Here is a 25,897-nt window from a genome sequence, read left to right on the forward strand (position 1 = left end):
ACACATACACTACTAGAATACCCCAAAATCTGTCGTCTCTAACCCAACTTGAGCCACGAACGTGTTGAACGTTGCGAAGTTCGGTAGAGCCGACCGACTCAGCCCTGTCCGAGTTGCAACCCAATAGCACAGAATCGCAAATAATGTCAAACCCGATCTCACCCAAACACGGTGAAATAACACGGATTGGGTGAAAGCCACACGTCCGTCAGTCAGAAAACAGTAGTAGTGTAATATGTACGGATTTTGGAGGTTTCTACTAGTGCAGGGGTGGGCAACTGGCGGCCCAGGGGCCACATGCGGCCCCCACCTTCACTTAATGTGGCCCTTAATGTGGCCCTGATATAATATTGGTTTCAGCTGTTACAATTCCACAACATGCAAACATGAGTGACCCGCTTTAATTACTTCAGTCTAAATTAGTAGCTCATTGCTCAACACAAGTATAATTAAAGGCATTTTGAAATGACATAAAAATGTTAATTTTCAGGATTCCAATGCAAAAATAGCAAAAAATAATTCAAGATTTCAATTTGAATATAGCAAAAATAGCCGAAAATAGATCAGCTATTTTTGCTACGACAGTAATTTATGGCCCTAGGGAGTGAGTGTGGAAATATAGTGGCCCTCTCCATCATCAAAGTTGCCCAGCCCTGTACTAGTGTATATGAAGGGAATTGCCAATTTGTGTTATTTCGGTGAGCACTGTCCTCAAGCAAAAAAAAAACAAGTACTGTCCCTATTACTGGAGTTGTATTGTAGTTGTACAAAACTACAGTTATTGCATTCCTTGAATTGGTCTACTCTGTAGTTGTACTGCAGCTATGCACCTCATCATCCGAGTTTTGACTGCTATATTTATACAGTGCAATCAATGTCTGCTGTCTATCTTGAAACAGCATGCTCAGTATTACCATTCCCACCCTAACATCTTGGCAATGGTGCAGGCACTCTCTCAGGCACTCCTGGGACAATGTGGGCCCTCGTTTACTGCATCAATCCAACACGGAAAGCAGTGCAGATCCAAGCACAGAAATCAGCTCATGACAGGGTTCAAAATTTCTCGGTTTAGAGGCCTCGCCCCTAGAGTTTACGACATTGAGATGTGTAATTCATCAAAGAAAAGAAACTTCTCCAACCTCGAAATAGAAACCAACGTCACAGGTCCAACTGGCAGCCTGGAAAGTGGCATCAAAGGACGTCAGAAGAATGCAGTATGGAATTGGGAAAGAATCTTGCTGCTGCAGTCAACAATCAAGATTTAATTTATGCATCCGTGATATGTACTGTATAGAGCGTTGCAGTCCCGCCCCCTCGAGAGACCCGTAAAAGGATTCCCCATTCATTTTCCTCATAGACTTTTCAAAAAGTATTTATTTAAAGACGTTTACGCCGCGGACAAAGCCAACTCTTGTCGTGACAAATCATGACAATGAACACAATGTTTTGGGCCAAACAAAGAATTAGAAAGAAGAAAAAAATGGCAGGTTACAACACCTTTTTTGTTGTTTTCTTCTTGTAATTAATTGTTTGGTCCAAAATATTGTGTTTGTTGTCATGATTTGTCACGACTCGAGTTGGCTTCGTACGACGCTAAATAAATACTTTTTGAAATGTCTATGGGAAAAATGCATTGGGAATTATTTCCTGGGCCTGCCGTCGTCATGGAAGGGGGCGGGACTGCGACGCTCTATAGCATAGGGATGTTAATAGTTTAACCGTGTATGATGTTGTCCATGTTATCCTGCAAAATCTATGTTCTGCAACACAGTATGATGACACTATACATCATCTGTATTATGCATGCAGGGTTGTCACTGCACCATATCGTCCCTGTCGGGTCCAAAACTGTGACTTTTCAGGATTAAAAGTCAAAAACATCAAAAGTAGCAGATTGACAAGCTAAAAAAAAACATGCGAACTTGTGGATCTGCTACTTTTGATACTTTTGGAGATAAGAGGTTTATCCCCAACAGAAACGATATGCATTTTGAATTGAAAACAAAGTAAGTCTCAGCCGTTTGCGTAATTTGAAGCCTTACTTCATACTCGAGGGGAAAGCCCACCTGAGAGCATGAAGTAGGAGCTGCCATGTGATTATGCTCTCTCCCTCTCTTTGTGTCAGAACTCCAGTAAAGTAGGAGCTGCCATGTGATTATGCTCTCTCCCTCTCTGTGTGTCAGAACTCCATGTGATTATGCTCTCTCCCTCTCTGTGTGTCAGAACTCCATGTGATTATGCTCTCTCCCTCTCTGTGTGTCAGAACTCCATGTGATTATGCTCTCTCCCTCTCTGTGTGTCAGAACTCCAGTAAAGTAGGAGCTGCCATGTGATTATGCTCTCTCCCTCTCTGTGTGTCAGAACTCCAGTAAAGTAGGAGCTGCCATGTGATTATGCTCTCTCCCTCTCTGTGTGTCAGAACTCCAGTAAAGTAGGAGCTGCCATGTGATTATGCTCTCTCCCTCTCTGTGTGTCAGAACTCCAGTAAAGTAGGAGCTGCCATGTGATTATGCTCTCTCCCTCTCTGTGTGTCAGAACTCCAGTAAAGTAGGAGCTGCCATGTGATTATGCTCTCTCCCTCTCTGTGTGTCAGAACTCCAGTAAAGTAGGAGCTGCCATGTGATTATGCTCTCTCCCTCTCTGTGTGTCAGAACTCCAGTAAAGTAGGAGCTGCCATGTGATTATGCTCTCTCCCTCTCTGTGTGTCAGAACTCCAGGAAATACAGTAAATACAGAATAGATGTAGGGAATGCTGAACTCATACAATGGATAGTGGATAGTTACCACTGCATGTTGAAGAAGTACTAACTACAATGACCATAATGCTTTGCTGCCCGTCCTTGTGGTTTTTTTGTGGACAAACTTTGGTCATGAACATGGCACAATGGGGGGAAAAAACATATTGCACACATAAAAACCCCAGGAAAGTGATGTGTGTGTCCTAAACGTCTTAAGTTCCCGTCATCCCGTACAAAAGAAGTACTGTACTCAAGTAAATTTTGCACGTACTTTTACTATACACTGACATCACGGCGCGTAAACAGCGCCTCAAACTGTGACTCCACCCACAAACGAGGGAAGTTGTGATTTTCGCTCGTTCACTGCAATGCAATTTGCGGCATTTTCAAAACAATATTGAGCAGAGTAGCGATTATCAAACGTATTTGCAATGCCATACGTTGAAAGATCTGTTGCCCGTGGACAAGGCACGCTACCTCCGCAAGTTAGATAGCATCGGCATAGATGTTTGTCCGTATGTGATTAAGGATTGGACCAAGTTGCATTGGCAGCCATAGAAAATTCTGGGGTAAATTCTTACCCCGGATGTGACGTTTTTGGGCGTTCCTGTCTAGCGTGGTGTCAGTGTATAGCCTACTTTAGTATGTCAATATTCCCAATACATTATACTCTGCTTCATCTCAGAGGTAAACAAACATTAACATTTGTATTCCACTACAATATTTTTGACAGCTTTAGTTAAAGTTAATTTGTGGATTTTAATTATTACAAAACATACTAATTAAGCCCGGCCTATTTTATACTTTGTTGTCTATTTTCTGTTAAGTTTGACACATTATCCAAGATGTTAGTACTTTTACGTTGGTACTTCTACGTGCATTTTGATGCAAATACACAAGCCTGATTTTTTTAATGAAAACGGTTTGAGCATCACAGAAGATGGTAGAATCGGCCTCAGGTCTTAACCCATTTAGGCCTGACGTCAAAATTAAAAGAATGTCTTTTTAAAATGTATTTTTTTCTGAAAAAAACGTTTCTATATCAGTGGTTCTCAATATTTCAAAATATGTTGTTCCAGGGACACCCCAGAAGCAAAGATTTGAGTTAAAAACTGAAACTCTGAAAGAATATATATTCAAAGATTTCAGGCACATTTTCACGATTTTTCAAAAATAGCAGACCTACAAGCTTGTAGATCTGCTATTTTTCAATAGCTAAAGTTAAAACACCAAAAGGGGTTCCCGGGGTTCCCGCCCAAAATGGCTTTAGTGTAACATGGGAGTACTTCTTACACCACTGGGGAGCTGTGTGCTGCTGGCATATTGCATTAGTGCATGTTGTGTGAAACGTGAGTGGCAGTGTGTCTACATATGGGTGCTTCTCATTGTTGTTTTCCATTATGTGGATGATGTTGTTTTAATTGCAGCTGTGACAAACGCAACATGACAACATAACCAATCTGCTTCTATAATATCAATTAAACATGTGCTGGGCAAATAAAATATGGATTGTTTGTACTGTGTGTGTGTGTGTGTGTGTGTGTGTGTGTGTGTGTGTGTTTACTATTACTATCTACGACAACCACAAAAAAACAGACAAACTGACATTGTTCTAGTCCCCTTGAGGGAAATGGTCTAAGATTGCAACTAAAATATTCAGGTTGAGGTCAGGGTTAGGACAATCCCACATCGCATGATAATAACAATGTTCAAGAATCGGTCACATCACAATTTGTCACATCACAGTTGTAATGCATGTAAGGCAGCGGGTGACATTCTTTTTTCGGGGCAAACTCCATAATTTTTGTAGTACTTTGTGAGAATAGAGAGGATAGAGGTAGAGTGAGAGCAAAGGTTAACAAGTTAAATAGAACAAATAAAAAGATACATACAGTGTATGTGAAAGCAGATTGTGGGATTCAGTGAGGCAGGCAGCAGCCGCAGCACAGCATGGATCAGATGTAATCTCTCACCACCAGCCTTTCAAAGCATTTGCTGACGGCAAATGACGGTAACAGGTCTCCAGTTGTTCAGTTACGTTGCAGTGCTTGAGAATGGCCTGGGCAACATTTTTAAGCCTGTGCTAGATTTAGGAGAATTCCTCCTTTGCTGGAACAGGAGAGAGAGAGAGAGAGAGAGAGAGAGAGAGAGATCAATGATATATGATATGATATCATGATAATGAGAGTGAGGTAGATGCAGGTGAACTCAAAATACTACACAACAGCCTGGGGGAACACTTAAATAAATGACTGATAGCTGGGGTCGCACTTGGAAAGATTCAGCTTTTGGTGACTAGTTTTTGAGTTTTGGCGTGGTGTTAGGTATGGGTATAATGATTTCAAAAAGCTGTGCAAACGTATTGGGAGCGCCCCCTAGTGGTCTGTTTACACAGACTCAAATATTAGACACTTAGGATAAAATAGATTTTATCTCTTTCTGTTACTACTGGGTGTGCTAAATAACAACAACAAAAACGAACCAGAAAGGCATCGTTTTCAAGATGGTGTCCACGGTGGCTAAAATGAGCTAAAATGCCTATAAATTGGGATTTAATATGTACAAAATCATAACAATTATGCACTTGGTAACTACTTTTTGAATTTTGGCATGGTGTTAGGTATGGGCATAAGGTTTTCAAAAACCCTCGCAAACTAATTTGGCTCGCCCCCTAGTGGTCGGTTTGCAATGAAACCACTATTAGATATGTCAGTTTATGGTTGAAAACTCAAATAATTGATAGAAGAGATTTTTCAATGGATTATGTTACTAGTGGGTGTGCTAAATAACATACAAAATTCTTACGAAAAACAAACATCTAGAAAGGCATCGTTTTCAAGATGGCGTCCACGATGGAGCTGCCGGGAGCTTAAAATGCCTATGGTTTCATTGCAAACCGATCACTAGGGGGCAGGCAAAATTAATTTGCAATGGTTTTTGAAAACCTTATGACCATACCTAACAGCATGCCAAAATTCAAAAAGCAGTTACCAAGTGCATAATTGTTATGATTTTGTACGTGTTGCTGCCAGGAGCTAAAATGCCTATAAACTGTATAAACTGTGATTAATGTAAAAAAAATTAACAATTATGCACTTGGTAACTGCTCTTTGAATTTTGGCATGCTGTTAGGTATGGTCATAAGGTTTTCAAAAAACATCGCAAACTAATTTGGCTCACCCCCTAGTGGTCGGTTTGCAACTTTGGAATGAAGCAGGCATTTTAAGCTCCCGGCAGCCATCGTGGACGCCATCTTGAAAACGATGCCTTTCAAGTTGTTCGTTTTCCGTACAAATTTAGTATGTTATTTAGCACACCCAATGGTAACAGAATCTCTTCTATCAATTATTTGGGGTTCCAACCATATACTGACATATCTAATAGTGGTTTCATTGTAAACCGACCACTAGGGGGCGAGCCAAATTAGTTTGCATATGGTTTTTGAAAACCATATGCCCATACCTAACACCATGCCAAAATTCAAAAAGTAGTTACAAAGTGCATAATTGTTGTGATTTTTTACATATTAAATCCCAGTTTATAGGCATTTTAGCTCATTTTAGCCACCGTGGACGCCATCTTGAAACCGATGCCTTCCTTTGTTCGTTTTCTTACATTTTTAATGTTATTTAGCACACCCAATAGTAACAGAATCCATTGAAAAATCTATTTTATCAATTGTTTGGGTTTACAACCATAGCTATAGCCTACGTACCTAATATTTGAGTCTGTGCAAACAGCCCACTAGGGGGCGCGCCCAACGTGTTTGCACAGCTTTTTGAAAACCTTATACCCATACCTAACACCACGCCAAAATTCAAAAACTAGTCGCCAAAAGCCAAATTGTGGTGATTTTTTACGAGTCTGCCCCCAGCTATGAGTCCATATCAGTGTGGTTTGATTTGTTCCTTTTACTGGACCTTCTGCAACAAGACAGTTAAACACATAGGGTAGGGTAAGCTAAGAACCGTTTCTGTCCAGCGCATCATCATTCACAATGCATGCAGGATGTAATTGGCTTCCTCGTTGACTGACAGCTATAGCCTATACTGTTTGAAATTCTTTATTTAGGAATACCCCATTGAGATATAGTATCTCGTTTTCGAGAGGGTCCTAAAACTGGGACTTGACATAAACAGGATAATACATAGGCCTAACAACACACATTTGTTTTAAACCATGTAACAAAAATACATTACACCAAATAGTTCTGTTTCCAAAATAGCATTTTACTATTACAGTGAGTTGGGAATATTGCATTAATAGCAAATAGCATCATAGTCAAGTCACACATAGTAGCAGCTGCATGTGGGTCTCAGTTTGCAGTCACCACGTTAGCTTTAGCTGCTAAGCTAAACCACTAAGCAGGACATTACTACACCAAACTTTGTGGAGACACACAGCCAACTTTTCCACTATCAACCCCCTGGCTATACTACTTCATGTGTCTATGTGAACCCACTTCATGATATCTCACCTGTGTTATGACCCTGGGCCATATCGTGTAGTTGTAGTATGTGTAGTTTTCCTATGTATGTTTCTTCCCTCATTGTGTGTGTGTGTGTGTGTGCACTGATTGGTAGGTGAAACCTCACAGGTGATTGGCTCCTGGCATCAGGGAGAGTATAAAGCGGCCTGTCTGCTCATCATCAGATGTCTTGTCTTCCTCCTAGCCAGCCTCCAACAACACTGTTGTGTTGTGCATTTCAGTGTTTTTAGATTTACCCAATGTTTTTAGAGGTGTCACTGTTAACATAAGGCCCAGTCTGGGTAGTGTAGGGGTGGGTGTCCTTTCGTTTGTGTTATTTGTTTGATCCTGTGTTTTTAGGCGATGTTGGGTAAGATAGCTGTACTTTTTGGGGGGGGGCTTGGTAAAGGTAAGAATAGGGTTTTGTTTATTTAATGATTTATTGTTCAGGAGCCCCACCCCTGAGGTAATTTACCTAGGCCTCAAAATAAAACACTGTACTTTAGATTTTATACTGATGTTGGCTGGATTACATTTGGGGACTGGGTAGATTTGGGTGAAATATTTAACATTTGCGAGACCTGCCTTTTTTCTTCCTGTTAATTTCACACCTACGACGCACCGCCGATACAACCAATATTATGGTCCCCAAGGGGCGTATCAGAGTCAGTCACCCAGGGGACAAATAGGTGTTGTTCATTATTATCGTCATCTTTTCCTTTTTTGGCTTTTGTGGTTTTCTTTAAGACAACTCCGATAGATGGATAGAGATACAACATAGAACAAAACCGTTATAGGTGAAGGCACGCTCTACTCAGGGAGTCAGGTTGATAGTCTCTGTAGCTGATGGTTTTGGCACGCAGGCCTTTCCTCAGCGTTTCAAACAGTTTGAGTTTTGAAACGCTGAGGAAGGCCTGCGTGCCGAAACGCGTTCGTTTCTCTAGGTGGACTGCTGCTGCATGTGTTTTCATGAATTAAAGAAACTCAAACTTTATACAAGAGTGCGTATATCCCCTTTTTCTAGAGATACATGACATGGGTGCATGCTCACGTGCACACACATCAGACTAGATTGATGGAGGTATTTGCTGCTGTTGGTGTCATTTTAGATTTCATTTGAATGCAAGCATCTGCAGTTGGTGACCTGAATCAAATATTCATGATGCCATGGAATGGAAACTAAACTGCACAACCAACCCAACCACACAGCTCCAACCAGCATCAAACAGCACGTGTGTGTGTGTGTGTGTGTGTGTGTGTGTGTGTGTGTGTGTGTGTGTGTGTGTGTGTGTGTGTGTGTGTGTGTGTGTGTGTGTGTGTGCAAATGATTACTATTGGAAGTATTCCAAGCAAAAACTTTTCAATGCACGTGAAGCTTTGAGATGATATGAAACATGATGTGGAAAGAGAGGGAAAATGCTTTAGTTTATTTAGTGCTGACATTGGGAAAGAGTCAGGCTGGTGCATTTTCATTTGTTTTCTTTCCATTCCAATGTATCTGATTTGGTGTACAATGGTCTGCAATGGTGCAATGGTCTGAGTCATCCAGAACAATCTAACCCTTCTCACAGGACAAGAACGGTTTCCAAATGGTGAGGGATAGCAGTTCCAGTGTTGGATTTGCTACAAAATCAAAATGCTATTTTTATAGCAAAAAACCAGCAACAATGTCTATGCAGCAGCATAATGCTTGGCAGCATGTTGCATAGCATTAGATAAAATGCCATTACGGTGTATTCCAGTTATTTACGTTTACCATATAGGCCTACAATCATCTGAGTTTTATTTTTTTTTGTATACCGTACCGTTACTGTTGGAAATATACAGTGAATAGCAGTGGTGGAAAAAGTGCTCGTTATTTACTGCAATAATTATAGAACTACTCCGTTACAAGTAAAAGTCCGGAATTCAACATGTACTTGAGTAAATGTACAAAAGTGTGCATCAAAAAATGTAAAGTACCAAAAGTAGAAAGTACTCACTATGCAGAATGATTTCAAATGTATAAAAATATATTGAAAATAGCAGATCTACAAGCTCATAGATCTGCTATTTTCAAATGCCCAAAATGTATATATTGCTGAATCTTTTATAATGATGGTTCGAGTTCTAGTAACTTTTAACTGAAGATTTCAACTAGTGGAGTAAAAGTACATTTGCCTCTGAGATGTAGTGGAGAAGAAGTGAAAATATTGGAAATCGGAAATACTTAAGTAAAGTACAAATACCTCAGTACTTATGTAAATGTACTTTTTAATGTAGTTTCCACCACTGGTGAATAGTTTAAATAATAAAATTCCATATTGTGGCTGGTTCTCATCCATGTTGGCTGTGGTTCTGCACATGATACACAACATTGCACCCACACATCCTTCCACTTGTGCATTTACTTAGACTAAAGTTGTTAATTGCTTTGGTTGAGTGAATCTCCCTCTTTTGTAATGGCCGTGCAGCTAAGTTTGTGAAATCATAGAATCATAGAATGCTGAAAATAGCTATAGCTTGCTATACAAAGATCCAGACTGAATTGAACGCAGTAAACCATCATAGCCACTAGAGGTCACTCAATGGACGCAGTATTTCCAATACATGCTGTAATTATACCATTCTGTATCATTGATTGATTGATTGAATTTATTAACAGATTGGAGAATTACAGTACATTTCAAGCACAACTCAATACAAAAACTGTTAACTGTGGACTACACCACAAAGTATTACACTTGTTTACAATAAGGCCCACCATATTCAATTCATCATAGCATTCATCATAACACCTGGCATGCCGCATGCCTGGTGTTGCAGACTGGCATAATTACAGCATGACTTTTGATGACATCATAGTGACGTCAGATTCTCAAAATCAGTGGTTCCCAAACGTTTTCATGTCAAGGACCCCCAGATTGACACTAATAATCCTGCGGACCTCCATTAGAAATGATATGTCAAGGACACCCATAAGAGAAGATTTTTTACGGCTCCAGCAGTGATTCTCAACCATTTTCATTTGACCTGAATTAGGCTGCGGTCTCCCATTTCTATCCCTGGGACCCCAATGTATATTGTAAAATTAAAAGTTAATTTAACTCCCGAGTCTACAAATGGACCCATTAGGTACAGAGTAGACCCATAAGGGTCCATTTGGTTCCTAACTATCATTTAGCTGGGGACCCCCTGGAACTCCCTCAAGGACCCCTAGGGGTCCCCGGAACTCACTTTGGGAACCACTGCTCTACATAACCTATGCTCGGCTGCACCGCGCCTGTGACTTATAAGGGCACCGTAGACACTGGACTCTTTTAACCCATTCAGGCCTGACGTTGAAAAATAAAAAATGTTGGCTCTGAAAGAATATATATTCAAAGATTTGTGCCGCATTTTTACGATTTTTCAAAAATAGCAGACCTACAAGTTCATAGCGCGCCACTCGGTGGCGCGCTATGAGCTTGTAGATCTGCTATTTTTCAATAGCTAAAGTATAACATAATGCTTAGTTAAAACACCAAAAGGGGTTCCCGCCCAAAATGGGTTAAAAGCTATAATATGACACAGATGCGTCCTCAGGTCTAAATGGGTTAACCCATTTAGACCTGAGGACGATTCTACAACAAAAAACATGTTTCTATGTCAGTGGTTCTCAAACATTTTCATGTCAAGGACCCCTAAACATTATATGTAATTGGCCGCCGACCCCCCATCTGAAAATATGATATTCCAGGAACCACTCAAGCAAAGATTTGAGTTAAAAAACGTTCGCTCTGAAAGAATATATATTCAAAGATTTGCACCACATTTTCACGATTTTTCAAAAATAGCAGATCTACAAGCTCGTAGCGCGCCACTTGGTGGCGCGCTATGAGCTTGTAGATCGGCTATTTTTTAACAGCTAAATGATAACATAATGCTTAACACCAAAAGGGGTTCCCGCCCAGTATGGGTTAAGACAGGCCTAAATACCTTTCTATTTTAGGAAGGCCTTTTCATGAAACATTTTGTGTGAGCAATAACCTTTTGTGCTTGAAACCCGTTTTTTTATTTTTATTTTTACCTTTTGCACTCTGAGCTTACTTGTGAACAAAGAGAGCAATACAAATGAAATGCATTATTATTATTTATCGTGTATAAAAGGAGACCATGAGAGATCAAGCCTTTACACTACAGACTACAGTAATGTAATTTGACTTCCGATCCAATACACTGTATGAGCTAAAAGTCAGAAAACAGCTAAAAACACAGTAAAAAATAAACAAAAGGAGACATCACTGAAGAATACAAAAGACAGCAGCATCAGCGGACAGTGAAACAAAACCAGAGACCACAGAAAGTCTCAAACGGAATTAAAAGCCAAGTTACAGTATAATGGTGGGCCTTTCTTTTTTTTTCTTTTACTATTATCCCACGATTTTGTAACATTTCTTTCACCCAGTGTCAATTATCTAATGTAATCCTGGGCTCTACACTCTCTCCGCCAACCTGGGAAGAGCAACGGAATGACTTCATGCTTCCTTCTATGCATGAGCGTCAAAGCCACTTCTTTTTCCCCGGTTGGATGTAGCGCGTGGAAGGAACATGTTATTCCAACCAGTTCCTTTCCCTTCCATCAGGCGCCAGGGGGAGGCAGTATAGAGATCAGGATTACTTCATGGCACCTACCCTAAGGGACATGAGGACACATGCAAACTCCACACAGAAAGACCCTTTGACCAAGCCCACCTAGGGTATGGGCACTGATGACGCAGAGGAGAGAACACGGCCCCAGTGCCCACAGCGGGAATCGAACCCAGGACCTTCTAGCTGTGAGATGACATCGCTACCGACTGCGCCACCGTGCCCCCAATGGTGGGTGTTAAGGCGAGATTTAATTCTCGATGGTGGGGGCCAGTTTGATATTCCATATTTCATTCCATATTTTTACTTACAGGAGCGTTAAAAGTAACGACAGAAAGGATCAAACTTTAAGACTTATTGAACAACATGGTTCCACAACATGGTGTTCGATGGCAAGATAAAACTATTAAATCAAAAATTGGGTCGCATTATTACATAGACGAATTAAGATTTTATAAAATATTCCAAATATTACACATCTATTCATTTGGTGATACCTCATTTATACATTTATTCGCTGTGAAAAATCAACCTAGATTCGAAAAATGACACACACACACACACACACACACACACACACACACACACACACACACACACACACACACACACACACACACACACACACACACACACACACACACACACACACACACACACACACACACACACACACACACACACACACACACACACACACACACACACACACACACACACACACACACACACACACACACACACACAGAGAGAGGGGGGGGGGTAGATATTTAGGGAGCCACTGCCGGATGTGTTTCGAATATAATGTTGCTGAAAGGTCCATAGCGTCCAAACCTGTCTTTGCCAACCACGGTGAAGCCGACCTTGTAGTCAGGTCTACATGTTAAGAGTTTAGTTTGACTGAGATACATGGGCACGTCTCTAGCTGCCACCTCCTTCACTTTTTCCCATTCCTTGAAGACGCCGCTGCCCTTCGCATCCTCTACTGTCCTGAAGACACTGCACAGCAAGGAGAGAGGAGAGAGAAGAAACATCAAAAGATAAGATAATTGATGATGATGAGGAGGAGGGAGAAGAAGGACAAGAGATGTAAAGAGGGAGGAAAAAGATAATAATAATAAACTTTATTTATATAGCACCTTTCATACATAAAATGCAACCCAAAGTGCTTCACATAAAACAAGTAACATACAGTAGTCCCAATTTTTAGATCTCTGGGTTCTGTTGGCTGTGCCTTTTGGGTACCAGCCTACTCGGGAGCAAAGCAAGTGGGGAACGATGCAAGTTGGAAACTTGGAAATCCATGCCCCACCCAGTTATGCACACCCATTGTATCGTCTGTCTGTGTCCCCATTATGTCCCCATTATTACCATATATGGAGTTCCGTGTTAGGCATGCCTGGAGTCCAGGCCAAACTATGATCATATTGATCACATCAGGGTAACTTCATAAATGGGGATTTAGGTACATTGAAAAAGCATTTTTGCACAATCAAATGCAATCAGAGCCTGAAGGATCAATGTCTCTGCCATGGCATTCATAGTACTTTCTCTCAATAAAAAAGGAAAAATGCAATTTGTTTGGAATATTTCATTGGTTGAAACTTGGGTTTCACCTTCAAAGATATGACGACAACGACGGGGCAATCATGTCTCTGCCAATACCTGTAGCAGTCTATAGTGAGTGTGTCCTTCTCCTCTATACCTGTAGCAGTCTATAGTGAGTGTGTCCTTCTCCTCTATACCTGTAGCAGTCTATAGTGAGTGCGTCCTTCTCCTCTATACCTGTAGCAGTCTATAGTGAGTGCGTCCTTCTCCTCTATACCTGTAGCAGTCTATAGTGAGTGCGTCCTTCTCCTCTACTGTAGCAGTCTATAGTGAGTGCGTCCTTCTCCTCTATACCTGTAGCAGTCTATAGTGAGTGCGTCCTTCTCCTCTATACCTGTAGCAGTCTATAGTGAGTGTGTCCTTCTCCTCTACTGTAGCAGTCTATAGTGAGTGCGTCCTTCTCCTCTATACCTGTAGCAGTCTATAGTGAGTGCGTCCTTCTCCTCTATGCTCCAGTAAATGTTCAGGCCAGCGGGGTTGTTGATGATGGCCGCCTGTATGGCGGGTGCCTGGGGGATGTTGTAGGAGGCTGCCTCCCAATTCAGAGCCAACGGAAACGGTGTGTCCGGGAAAGGAGGGTAGTTGTAGTCATCCTGTGAAAAAAAGATGAGGCACAGGGTAAGAAATATGAATCAGAAATACAAGGAATGGATTGTGTGTGTGTGTGTGTGTGTGTGTGTGTGTGTGTGTGTGTGTGTGTGTGTGTGTGTGTGTGTGTGTGTGTGTGTGTGTCTGCATACATAATGAAAAAAAACTGCCACGATGAATATATTGCTGTGTGCGTGTCTGTCTGTGGCTAATCTCATAAACTAGTAAAACTACTATACCGTTATATTTCTTGTGCACACTGACTCAATTCTCTATTTTCTGTTTCCTATCAGACAACATGCGCACATGTGTGCATTTTTACACCATACAGCACACATATAGAAAGGGAGAGACACACATTAGTAAGGTGTGCTGGACACGGACAGAGAGAATTTGAGAGAAACATGCAGTTTGACGTTACTGTGTCATACAGTGTAAGCAGTAGACTTATTATCGGGGCGTGCCTCCTGCAGAGATTTGTTCCCCTTTCATGTTTGTGGTGTGTGTGTGCGTGCGTGCGTGCGTGCTCATGGAGAAAATCCATGCAGGAAGGAGCAACACATGAGATGGAACTCCAGTGCTCCACTGTGTCGCAGAGACAAAGCGACAGCATCGCTCCACCACCACCACCAACAACCAACCACCTCCACTTTTCTCTGCCCACACTGCACCAAAATATGTGGGTCATCGATCGGCCTCTACAGCCATCTCAGAACCCACAAATAGACGACCCCACGCAGGCCAATCATACTCGTTTAGAGTGACCGCTGATGATGATGGTGGTGTGTCTACTATCCTGACTCGGTATCTTTAGGAGTCATCATTTATTTGCGCGTTGTTAATAAATGTGACTAAATTTGACTGAGGGACTGCCATTGGATTTTTTTGAATTTTCGTTTTTTCATGTCATATGAAAGCAGGGAATCATAGGTTCAAATTGACACATTGGTTGTTCAGTTTGACCCACCAGTTTTGGAGATATGGCTTATAGAGTAATGTCTTGCAAAAAAAAGCAAGTTGAGAGAACAGGCTTGAAAGGTTCACTTCTGTGGTCTCTAACATTACACCCAGCTACATGTTCAAGCATTTATTTCATATTTATATGTCGATTTCAGCCCTGACACTTATTTCAGACATGCTCTAGTATGTGAAGAGTCTGCCTGTGCTATAAACTCATTTTGGGGAAAAAAAATATTTTTCTCTGGAATTTGCGCGATGGCAGTCTCTCAGTCAAATCTGGTCACAAATGTGCATGTGTGTGGCGTGCATGAATACTAGTACCCTCTGTGCTGAATGTTGCTGAATCCAGAGAGGTTTGCGGTCCTCGCCCTCAACCTGCATCTCGTCGTGGGTTGGTGAATGTCCTGGAGACGGGTTTTCTGTCTTTATCCAGCCCTGAAACTAACAACAAACCAAACAACGGATGGAGAGGTAGGTGAAAATGGTAAAGCTTAATGTGATATAATGACAAGAAAGCCACCACTACAAAACATCTACAGTAAATCTACAACTAGCATAATATAAATTATTTTATTCTACAATACATTACGGAGATAATCCTACAGGCAGCTTTAAAAGGAGGATTGTTGTGCAGCTTTAAAGTTGGCCAGGCTGTAAACAATAACAGCTGCCCTATAGATGTTACAAAATGTGTGAACTTAGAATAACCGTTGCCCTGGGAAACAACAAATGATTGACGGAACAACTCTTAGTTTTCTAGTTAGCTGTTATGCCGGAAAGCTTATTATGTACAAAACATGTCATTTATATGCGTTTATGAAGTGTCACTTTGACTGAAGGGGTTCCTACGTTGCTCTGCGGAGAATGGGAAGTATCAGAAAGGGTGGACTGTTTTGTAGGCGAGAGAGGCTCTTCCTTCAGTTTGCGTATGATGCTCTTCATGGCTTTGGTAAACAGGAGGGAGGAAAACAAGAACAATTTGTCAATTATTCACAACAGAACTGGATGCCTGCATCCCTATGGGGAAATGAATAGTTAGAGCAGATGGTGTAGGTCTGCACTTTTGCTCCCTTTACACAGCTACTGTATGGCTCCTGTCTGGGGCAAGGGTTCCCACATTTTCTTTTTCAAGTCCTTAAATAGTGGCTTTATAAATGTGCAGAGACCCCGTATACACTGAAACTGTACCGTATGTTGGTTTGTTGACTGGAGTAAGAAAACAATGTTGCACATTAAGCTAATGATCTGGGGACCCCCAAAATAATTTGGGCACCCCCCCCTGGGGTTCCCGACCCCCAGTTTGGGAAGCACTGGTCTAGAGCAACTGGCATGCAACAGTAGAATAATTAAATGCATTCATCATCAATCAGCTGTAATGAATGCAAGGATCAAGAACATAGTGCCATGGTTGTTATAGAAGACAGACACCATTAAAGAAAAATAATGTCTAAAAGTACACATGATATAGCGTACTTGAAACTCAGGCTGATTTTGTATTGTGCTCTTTTTTCCTGTTCAGGTTAAAAACACCAAAGTCCTTAAAGTTGTGCCGGGCCACAGGAGAATAAACTGAAGAGGGAATCTTGAAAAAAAACACTGATAGCCAAAGTAATATTTTATTAGGACGCAGAGAAAGACATGAATCCAACGTTTCTGCGGTTAAGCCTTCATCAAGGAATTAACTGATGAACAGGTTAAAAACAAAAGCAAACAAATGGCAGGCTAGTAAGGAACACAGCCAAAGAAGATTGTTCATTTAGGAAGATAGTCCATCCCGATTGGAGCCACTAGAGGCGACATGCTACACAAATCCTACAAGTGGCCTAAAGTGGGAGACGGAGTCAGACGGCAAATCTCTCAAACGTCCTATGGTTCCTTGTGCTAGATCCCGCGAGAGTGTGTTGCTGGGACAGAGAAAGGTCTCCTAATTTTTGTGGCGATCGGATCAGATCCCAAATTTAGTTCAGTGACCATGGAGATAAAGAATGATTCAGAAGCTGTGTTCACTCTCACTCATCCATTGGAACGCATAGACTCCAACCTGCTTCCCATCTCCTAAAACGGTGTCCGCCCACTTCACACAGATACAGGAAGCAGACCGGATATGGTATATCTTGCTATTTCCGTCTTGCACACAGCTGCATTTAACCCATTTTGACCTGAGATCAGATTCTATAAATGTCTTCTACATCCCGACAGTTTTCTGAAAAAGCTATGTTTCTATGTCAGTGGTTCTTCGATTTTTCAAAAATAGCAGACCTACAAGCTCGTAGCGCGCCACTCGGTGGCGTGCTATGAGCTTGTAGATCTGCTATTTTTCAATAGCTAAAGCATAACATAATGCTAACACCAAAAGGGGTTCCCGCCCAAAATGGGTCAATAACAAAATTAATAATGCGAGTGTTGTATTTAGGTGTGCCACTGCCCAGGGTTAGTTATAATGGGGCCAGTCGAACCAACGGGACATCGGAATAAATTGTGTGTGTGCATTTAACACATCAAAATCTAGCAGTATTAATGTTATATTGGTTGCAGCTGTGTTGCTTACATCACAGAAATCTTGCAGACTGTCATCCTATATACACTAAAATTGGCTAATGGGCAGGCCGACCATGGCCACGACCAGATGGAGTGCAGTGCCCGCCGCGTATTGATCCGATCAATATGCCCATAGATAGGGGCACAGTGGCACAGTCGGTAGAGCTGTCGCCTCACAGCTAGAAGGTCCTGGGTTAAATTCCCGCTGGGGACGCTGTGGGCGTTGGAGGCGTGTTCCCTCCTCCAGTGGCCATACCCGAGGCGGGGTTGGCGAAAGGGCCTTTCTGTGTGGAGTTTGCATGTTCTCCCTGTGTCCCCTAGGGTAGGTACCCTCACAAGAATGGCTCAGGGCAGGCGGGTTCTCATGCTTTGATCCTGGAACACTGGGTTTGATGGGTGCAAACATGCAGTAAAACTACCTCCCCCTGACCAGCCGGGGCGCCTGATGGAGGGGAACGGAACTGGTCGGAATAACGTGTTCCTTCCACACGCTACGTCCGGCTGGGGAAATTCTCCCCCGTCAGGTGAAAAGAAGCAGCTTGGACTCCTCATGCCCCCCCCCCCCCCCCCCCCCCCCCCCCCCGCAGGTTGGCAGAGGAAGTGTAGAGCCCAGGATTACATTGGGTGAAAGAAAATGGGTTGCAAAATCTTGGGATAAAAAAAAGAGAAAGAAAAAGAAATGCCCATAGATAAGCATATGGATAGGCCTGTCCAGTTGTCCAGAACTGCCGATCCGACTGATATGTCAATATGCATGCCAATGCAGGGTATGACCATACTGATGATATTAGGGATTCTCTATACAGTATATGGGCACAAAAGACACGCACACACATACAGACAGGTACAGTACGACTACTCTGACAAAGCCCCCAACACTACGACTCAGACATATGTCAGATCGGCAGTGCAACATACTCTAGTCTAGGTGACTGTGAGGGCCACGTAGCGGCTCAAACCTGGAGTATTTTTTATCTGCAATAGTTTTATAGTTTTAACCCGCACTGGAAAACAAACAAAACAGAATCTGCCTCGTATCTCATCACCCTTTAAGCGTTCAGTTGGCCGTGTTGGATATACAAAGACACCTTACCTTCAGTATCTGCTTCCATTTCTTGTATTGATTCTGTTCTGTCTTCTAGGATCTTTATGTGTTTCTTGTCTGAAATAAATTATATTATATTATATTATATACTGTTCACTAACAAGAAATGTGTGTCCACAAACAAAATATACACATACAGACCGAAAGAGGTCAGGCCCTTACCATGTAACTCCATTTTCATGGGGTCATCCTCTGACCTGAAGATAGAAATATCACACTGCATTAAAATGTTACAGCAGTATCACCCCCAGTATCACAAATGCCTGCTGCTGGGACACATCTGACTCTGTCATCCGAGTTCTTGAGCTTGAGAAAACCTTCAAATGAATAGACAGACTTCTAGAAGACAAAGGCATGAACACGTTTCTATGTGGTTTAATGTTTTTAATAAGCCTCGTTAATTAACCCACTTGTCACATTGAAGCAGCAGGCATTAGTGTTGAAATGACCACTGGTCTAAACGGGGTCCGCACGTAATTCCGACGGAGCATTAGTCCGACATGCACTGCTCCCGTGCTTGCAGTTATGGTTAGGTTAGGGTTTGAGGTAGGTTGTCGTTTGTCGGGCCAATGACTAGTCTGAACTAAGTACTACACCCGTCTAAACGTCCGCTGAGAAGGGGGGACATGTATTATAGCGTAACTGCTTCCAGACGTAAAGAAGTCCAAAAATGTTTACCTTTTAGTGCAGAATTCCGAGGAGTCTGGGAAGGTGGGGAGGTGGAGAGGCAGGGGGCACAGCACACTTCTGAGACACAGAATGGGTAGAGAAATAGTACCATAATATATTGAACATTAGCACGATAATAATACTATAAAACTAAACTCATTTTCTCTATTCATTAGTTGAAGGGAATTTGATGGTTTGAGTAAACATACCGGTCCACCTTGACGTCCACTGCAGGAGATGGCAACTGCTGTAAGACACCACAAGTCTGCTTACAAATCTGTCTGCTTTTATTTCAATTCTATGGGCTCTAGTTTGAGGGCGGTAAACAATGTTTATCCGCATCACAAATGAGGGCTTTGCGTTAAGGGTCCAGCTGGTGCTGATAAAGGTGGGCCTAATGAATGGCAACCCACAAATTCACCAATAGCATTTCCTTTAGCACTGATGGGATATTTTGTTAGTGCCCACCCTCAAACTAGAGGCCTACATGTTTGAAGTGAATGTGTACAGATAAATAAATAAAAAACTAATATGTGTTAAGTTCATCTAAAGAAGGACGCTCTTTAGTGGTGCTCAATATTTCATGTCAAGGACCCCAAACATGATATGTTATTGGCCGCAGACCCCCATCTGAAAATATGTTATTCCAGGAACCCCTCAGAAGCAAAGATTTGAGTTAAAAACATTCGCTCTGAAAGAATATTCAAAGATCTGTGCCGCATTTTCACGATTTTTCTAAAATAGCAGACCTACAAGCTCATGAGCTTGTAGATCTAATAATTTTCAATAGCCAAAGTATAACATAATGCTTAAAACACCCACCCAGAATGGGTTAAGAATAATATGTGCATGTGACCAACCTCCTGTTTGTTGCCTAGATCGCCGCTGATTCCCAGCTTCCTAATATATGCAAAAGCAGCATTCCCCCTCCTCTTCACCTTCTTAATGTGCTCCTAACAGAAAGGAGAGAGAATGCAGACATTAGTCCAACAATAAATATGCTTCAATTTTATGTAATGATTCAAATGGCTTCAACCTGGTGTCCCCGTAGAATGTTAAACATTTTTAAATATTAAAAATAGTCCCGACCTACAAGCTCACAACACACTGCGATTTGAGGCAGCAAAGCACCAATTATTGTCTTGATACCGCTACATTTTATATACAGTATCACTCTGCTTAGCTAGCTAACATACCGCTGTGATTTACAAAATAACACAAAAAAGATGGAATATGGCGATAAGAGGTTTCTACTTTCTGCCCGACAGCAATGATGTACCACAATGGTACAAATAGACAATAATCACACACCTCTAGTTTGTACAGGGCAGATTCATAGCGTTCCTCACGAGCATTCCCTGCACTGAGGACTGCTTCTTCGATCATCTTCTTCAACTGGTGACATATATAAATATGTTATACAGTTATACACACATGCATAAATGCACGCACATAAATGCACAGACACACACACACACCCCTTACCTCTGATCTGGAAAAAGTCAACTTCTCTATATCACTGTCTCCATGAGGAGATGGGCAAGGGGACCTCCTTCTCTTCATTCTTTAATTTGACACAAAAAAAAGTATTTAGATCCAGACAGGATAACTAGCAGACAGCCATGGAGACAGTTCATGTGTGCTACAATGCTACTGACCCTGAGGTCACATCTGGCCCCATTCTCTCTCTCTCACACACACACACCTAACTCTGTGCACAGCCAACATACATGCATACATATATGGCAGTACATGCACACTAATTCCACCAAAAGAGATTGGCCCTGTTACCCTGTCCCTCGCATCACCGGACAAATCATGTAACAGCAAGACTGCAGCGACTAATAATGTAATAATGCCTCATAATGTAATAGCGGCTCATAATATTATTACATTATAGAAAAATATGTTATTACATTATGCGCTATTTTTTATTACATTATGAGTTCATTATTACATTTTGAGTTTTTAATTACACTTCATGTATTACATTATGAGCCGTTATTACATAATGAGGCATTATTACATTATGAGTTGCTACAAGCCAGAGTGGTCTGTAACTTCTAATAAACTAGGTTTACTGAAGAGAAGTTATGACCCGAGTCTCACATTTGTCTCATTCTGCTTACTACAGTGGACTAATGGAGATTTCATTCATGTAGAGGTTTATTCATTCATTCATTCTGGTAAAGTAATACTATGAATTTAGCGTTTGTTATGTTAAATGACAATGTGTTCCTTCTGAATGGTGTAATGTTATCATGATTATGTGATGCAGCCAGTTAACAGTAGACCAGGATCATCATTAGAACAAGGCTGTTAACACAGGGAGAGATGACCCCAGTGCACCATGTAGGCTACACATGTGTTGTCATGTTAAATGAGAGATGTTAAATGTCCCTCTACCCCAGTGCACCATGCCCCCTGTAGAGCTGTAGGCTACACATGTGTTGTCATGTTAAATTCAGTTACCCATCATTTCCACCTGGCTGTGGAGTTAGGAAGTGCATGGTTGAAGTGGTATTAGCACACACAAAAACAGGGTTATGCTGGTCAAAGGAATTTCTTCTATGTGTCAGTTATAGAGTGTTGTAGTCCCGCCCCCTTTCATGACAACGCTAGAACCAGAAGTGAATTTCTCATTAATTTTCCTCGTGGACTTTTCAAAAAGTATTTATTTAAAGACGATTACGCCACGGACAAAGACAACTCGAGTTGTGACACATCATGACAATAAACACAATGTTTTTCGCTGATCAAATAATTTGTAAGAAGAAAAACAAAACAAAAATCGATGTATCCTGCCATGTTTTTCTTCTTACAAATTATTTGATCGGCCCAAAACATTGTGTTTACTGTCATTTGCGAAGCTCTATAACCGTTATGTCAAAGCAAATGTATCCAGGTCTAAAACTATATAACATACATATTTGTTATTTGTCAATGTATAAGACCAATCAGTGTTAGCTAGTATTAAGATTTTCTCAAAAATGGTTTACATGGAGAACCAAATGCTGTGGGGTACATTTAGCCAATGGTTCAACTTCCCCAGTATTTATCGTGATTCGTGGGTGCCTTGAAAATTCAGTGCACCACTTTCTAGGTGCACCTGCCCAGAGTCAGATAGCCGGGTTGTCCAGTCTGTTTGACTGACTCCAAACAAACACTGATGAAAACAATGCTGCATCTGCAACGGAGCTTGGAGGGAATGTGACGGCAGCCAGCTCAGTTTATTTAAGGTGAATGTATTATTTGTCAAATGTCTTCTTGACAAATGCCATGGGTGTTGAGCAGGCCTTGAAAAGGTTACTTCAGGGCCAAAAGGGTAGGTGCTCAACACCCCCCACCCCCCTCCTCTGTCCCAAGACTCCAAGTATGCAACATTATAGTACTGTGACTGTATGACATATTACTTAGAATGTTCTAAAGCACATCAAATCAACACTAATAACAACCACCGGTAGTTTACCAAAAACATGAAAAGTCAATAAATTACACGATTAACATATAGGCGTTTTACCTTTTTGTCCGTGGAAACAATGCAGCACAAATGCAATGGTGTTAATGTTTGAGTAGTAGCCTATCGTGGTGCCTGTGTGAAACCAAAGCGAAACCGATGAGGGCAGAGAGGGAAGTCTGATTCCTGTGGGCGGTCCCAGGACTTGGCAGTAGTGGTGCAGTAAGTTGTAACTGGATTGTGCAAAAGACAGAGAGATCCTCTTAAGTTTCAGTGTTATCTTTATGACGTTTTATTATGGGTTATCTATATGCACACAGATGTGTGTGTGTGTGTGTGTGTGTGTGTGTGTGTGTGTGTGTGTGTGTGTGAAGTGAAAGTCATGCAGGTTCAAAGAATGGGAAGTTAATTGCACAATGGTATGCGTATGTTAGTATCAATGGTGAATGAATGGTATCTGGAATACTGGAATAGTAGGATAATGAGAAGATGTCCTATGATAACTAGTGTACGTACAGCACAAGTAGCACAGTAGTTGCATTTAGCACATTTGTACTATTAGACTGGACTCAATGAATGTACTTGTATATTACTACTAGCGTAGACAGTGCACACAACTGCACAGTACACATAATATGCCTAGTGCGTTCAAACTTTAGTTTAAGACCACCTCAATCAATGAACTATAAAGAATTAAACGGCACTATTTGTATGGGAATGATCGAGTCATAGATTCAAACCCCATTGACTTGAGCTAACGTAGCATGCTAACACAGTCCCTGCAGAATTCTGCATGGCAAATGCAGGCAAAGAAACCGCATGAATTCATATTACACTATTTAAACCGAAAATGAACTTACTTGCTCAAGAACTCTTTCTGAATGTATGCTGTCTGGCTACTGTAGCTCCATACAGTGGACTACACTGCACAACAACTGCAGCTTATATGTCTCGCGTGCACAATGAATGGCAATGCTGCACAGTGTGCACACCAACTCGCAGTTGCAGCCATGGGGGGGGGGGGGGGGGGGGGGGGGGGGTTGCAGCACAACAACTGGGGTCCTGTAGCACTAGGAGTGCCCAAACAGAAGCCTAAACTAAAGTGCAAAAACGGGGCCCTCTAAACTAAAGCAGGGGTGGGGGTTCCCACATTTTTTCACGTCAAGGACCCCCAAATTGACACTCATTAGCCCGAGGACCCCCGTTTGAAAATATGACCTCCATAAGAGAAGATCTTTGCAGCTCTAGCAGTGATTTTCAACCATTTTCATTTCAATGGCCCCTGGTTTTACCTGAATTAGGCCACGGTCCCCTATTGAATGGTATTTCTATCTCTGGGACCCCAATTTATATTGTAAATCAAAGTTAATTTATCTCTGAGAGTGTACAAATGGAACCAAATAGGGTCCATTTGGTTCCTAACTATCATTTAGTTGGTGAAACTCCCTTAAGTACCCCTGGGGGTCCCCGGACCCCACCTTGGGAAACCACTGCTCTAAAGCAGTGGTTCCCCTAGCTCTGGTCCATAGCTCTAATGCCGTTGCATTTAGAACGGCATTAGAGCTATGGTTCCCCGCCGGTTCCCAAACTTTTTTCATATCAAGGACCCCCAACCAAATTGACACTAATTATCCCACGGACCCCCATTTGAAAAGATATGCCAAAAGATACGATTTTTTTTTTTACAGCTCTATAGTGATATAGATTTTCATTTCAAGGACCCCCAGTTTTACATGCATTAGGCTACAGACCCCCAATTAATGGCATTTCTATCTCTGGAACCCCAATTTATATTGTAAAATCAATGTTAATTTAACTCTGAGTGTACAAATGGAACCATTTTTTTTACAGACCCAAAAGGGTCCATTTGGTTCCAAACTATCATTTACCTGGGGACCCCCTGGAACTGCCTCAAGGACCCCTTTGTGAACCACTGCTTTAGCCTACCATCACTGTCGGGTGGATTCCTTTTAGGTCCAAAACCGTTACTTCTCAGGAGGAGGAAAAAGAGAGAAAAAAGAAAATAACTTCAATGTTTTAAAGGCCAAGGACCCCTTAGTTGAAATGAAGCCATGGATGAATCACATAGCTGATAGCTAGCCTACTCTACTGTATTGTCTAATATTTCACATTTACAATTTTGCATTTTACCAGTGGCAGAGGAAACTAGCCTAGTAAAGGCATTTCATGTGAATTCTGCGACCGGGGTTGTTTACCAGGCTAGGAGGAAACCATGCAAGGCAACAACATGCTCATCACAAACAGTTTGGGGTTCAGTGTCTTGCTCAAGGAAGGACACTTAAACGCATGCACATCCAGGAGAAAACCGCACTCACCTGTTAAAAATGCTTTTCCATAGGCTCTTGTTTTAGTTTTACCGTTTTTATTCTTGTACTTTTTTCCTTCCCTCCTTATGTAAAGCGTCTTTCAGTAGTAGGCCTACTTAGAAAAGCTGAGGTATTATGATGCAATGGCGTTTCTACACACTGGTGTGTACTCACATGAGAGGCAGGCCAAGGCCACTTACAATCCTGGCATGCTCATATTTTTACACGGGACACTACACTAGACACAACACAAAAGTTCACACACAATGTTTACATTCTTGACATCGACAATCTAGGATAAAGAACTTTAGAGAACCTTAGAGCTCTAGACTGTTCCTTTCCTGTAACTGATGTATGATACCAGAGTGCTGCTGAACAAATGTTATGCCGTTGGTGCATAAATCATGTTGACTACTGTCATTTGCTTTTTCTTTCCGTCGTTTGCCGCTTCGTTTCGCCTTTTCTTTCATTACTTTGATTATCTATGCTGCTGCAATGCCTGAAGGAAGCCGGACAAAAATAACTTTTATGTAACTCTTATCAATATTATTCTGCACACATGATTTAACAATAAAGAAAAGCCTTGAACATTGAGACAGTTATACCTGTAGAGATGCACAATATTGGAATTTTGGCCCATATCAATATCCGATAATATGCAGGGTCAAATCAACCGATACCAATGTATAATAGCTTATTCGTTGCTGTCGGGAGGAAACCACCTAACTATTTCTTTTTTTGCATGAATCAGTGATATTGGACACCCTTTACGTCTGTGTGTTGGTTAAGAAAATATCGAACCAATGAAAAGTAGTAAAAAGAGCTTCGGAC

At 41.6% G+C, this 25,897-nt stretch overlaps 2 protein-coding genes across 4 annotated transcripts in view; both read right to left on the minus strand.

The window, feature by feature from the left end:
• Positions 1-7,326, minus strand: part of LOC306937300 (ladderlectin-like) — a 31,493-nt gene extending 24,167 nt beyond the window's left edge. The window contains exons 1-2 of the mRNA XM_079520971.1: positions 7,216-7,326; positions 4,631-4,847 (exon numbers count right to left, since the gene is read on the minus strand). The gene's annotated coding sequence lies outside the window, so the exon portion shown is untranslated. The remainder of the gene's footprint in view (positions 1-4,630; positions 4,848-7,215) is intronic.
• Positions 7,327-11,246: 3,920 nt separating this feature from the next.
• Positions 11,247-25,218, minus strand: LOC306936019 (uncharacterized protein). Of its 3 annotated transcripts, none has more exons than XM_079519432.1 (13): positions 25,076-25,218; positions 22,803-22,972; positions 20,768-20,846; positions 20,594-20,677; positions 20,143-20,235; positions 19,492-19,529; positions 19,292-19,360; positions 18,776-18,810; positions 18,602-18,670; positions 15,820-15,914; positions 15,292-15,411; positions 13,834-14,015; positions 11,247-12,813 (listed from the first exon to the last, which is right to left on the minus strand). In XM_079519432.1, the coding sequence occupies exons 3-13, from the start codon at positions 20,843-20,845 to the stop codon at positions 12,585-12,587; spliced, it is 1,092 nt and encodes a 363-aa protein (XP_079375558.1). In that variant the 5' UTR covers position 20,846; positions 22,803-22,972; positions 25,076-25,218; the 3' UTR covers positions 11,247-12,584. The 3 variants fall into 3 exon arrangements, with proteins under 3 accessions (XP_079375558.1, XP_079375557.1, XP_079375559.1); XM_079519431.1 differs by lacking the exon at positions 25,076-25,218 and adding an exon at positions 23,600-23,700; XM_079519433.1 differs by lacking the exons at positions 22,803-22,972; positions 25,076-25,218 and adding an exon at positions 23,600-23,684.
• Positions 25,219-25,897: the final 679 nt, after the last annotated feature.

Source organism: Electrona antarctica, assembly GCF_951216825.1.
Source record: "Electrona antarctica genome assembly, chromosome: 14".
Lineage (NCBI taxonomy): Eukaryota > Metazoa > Chordata > Actinopteri > Myctophiformes > Myctophidae > Electrona > Electrona antarctica.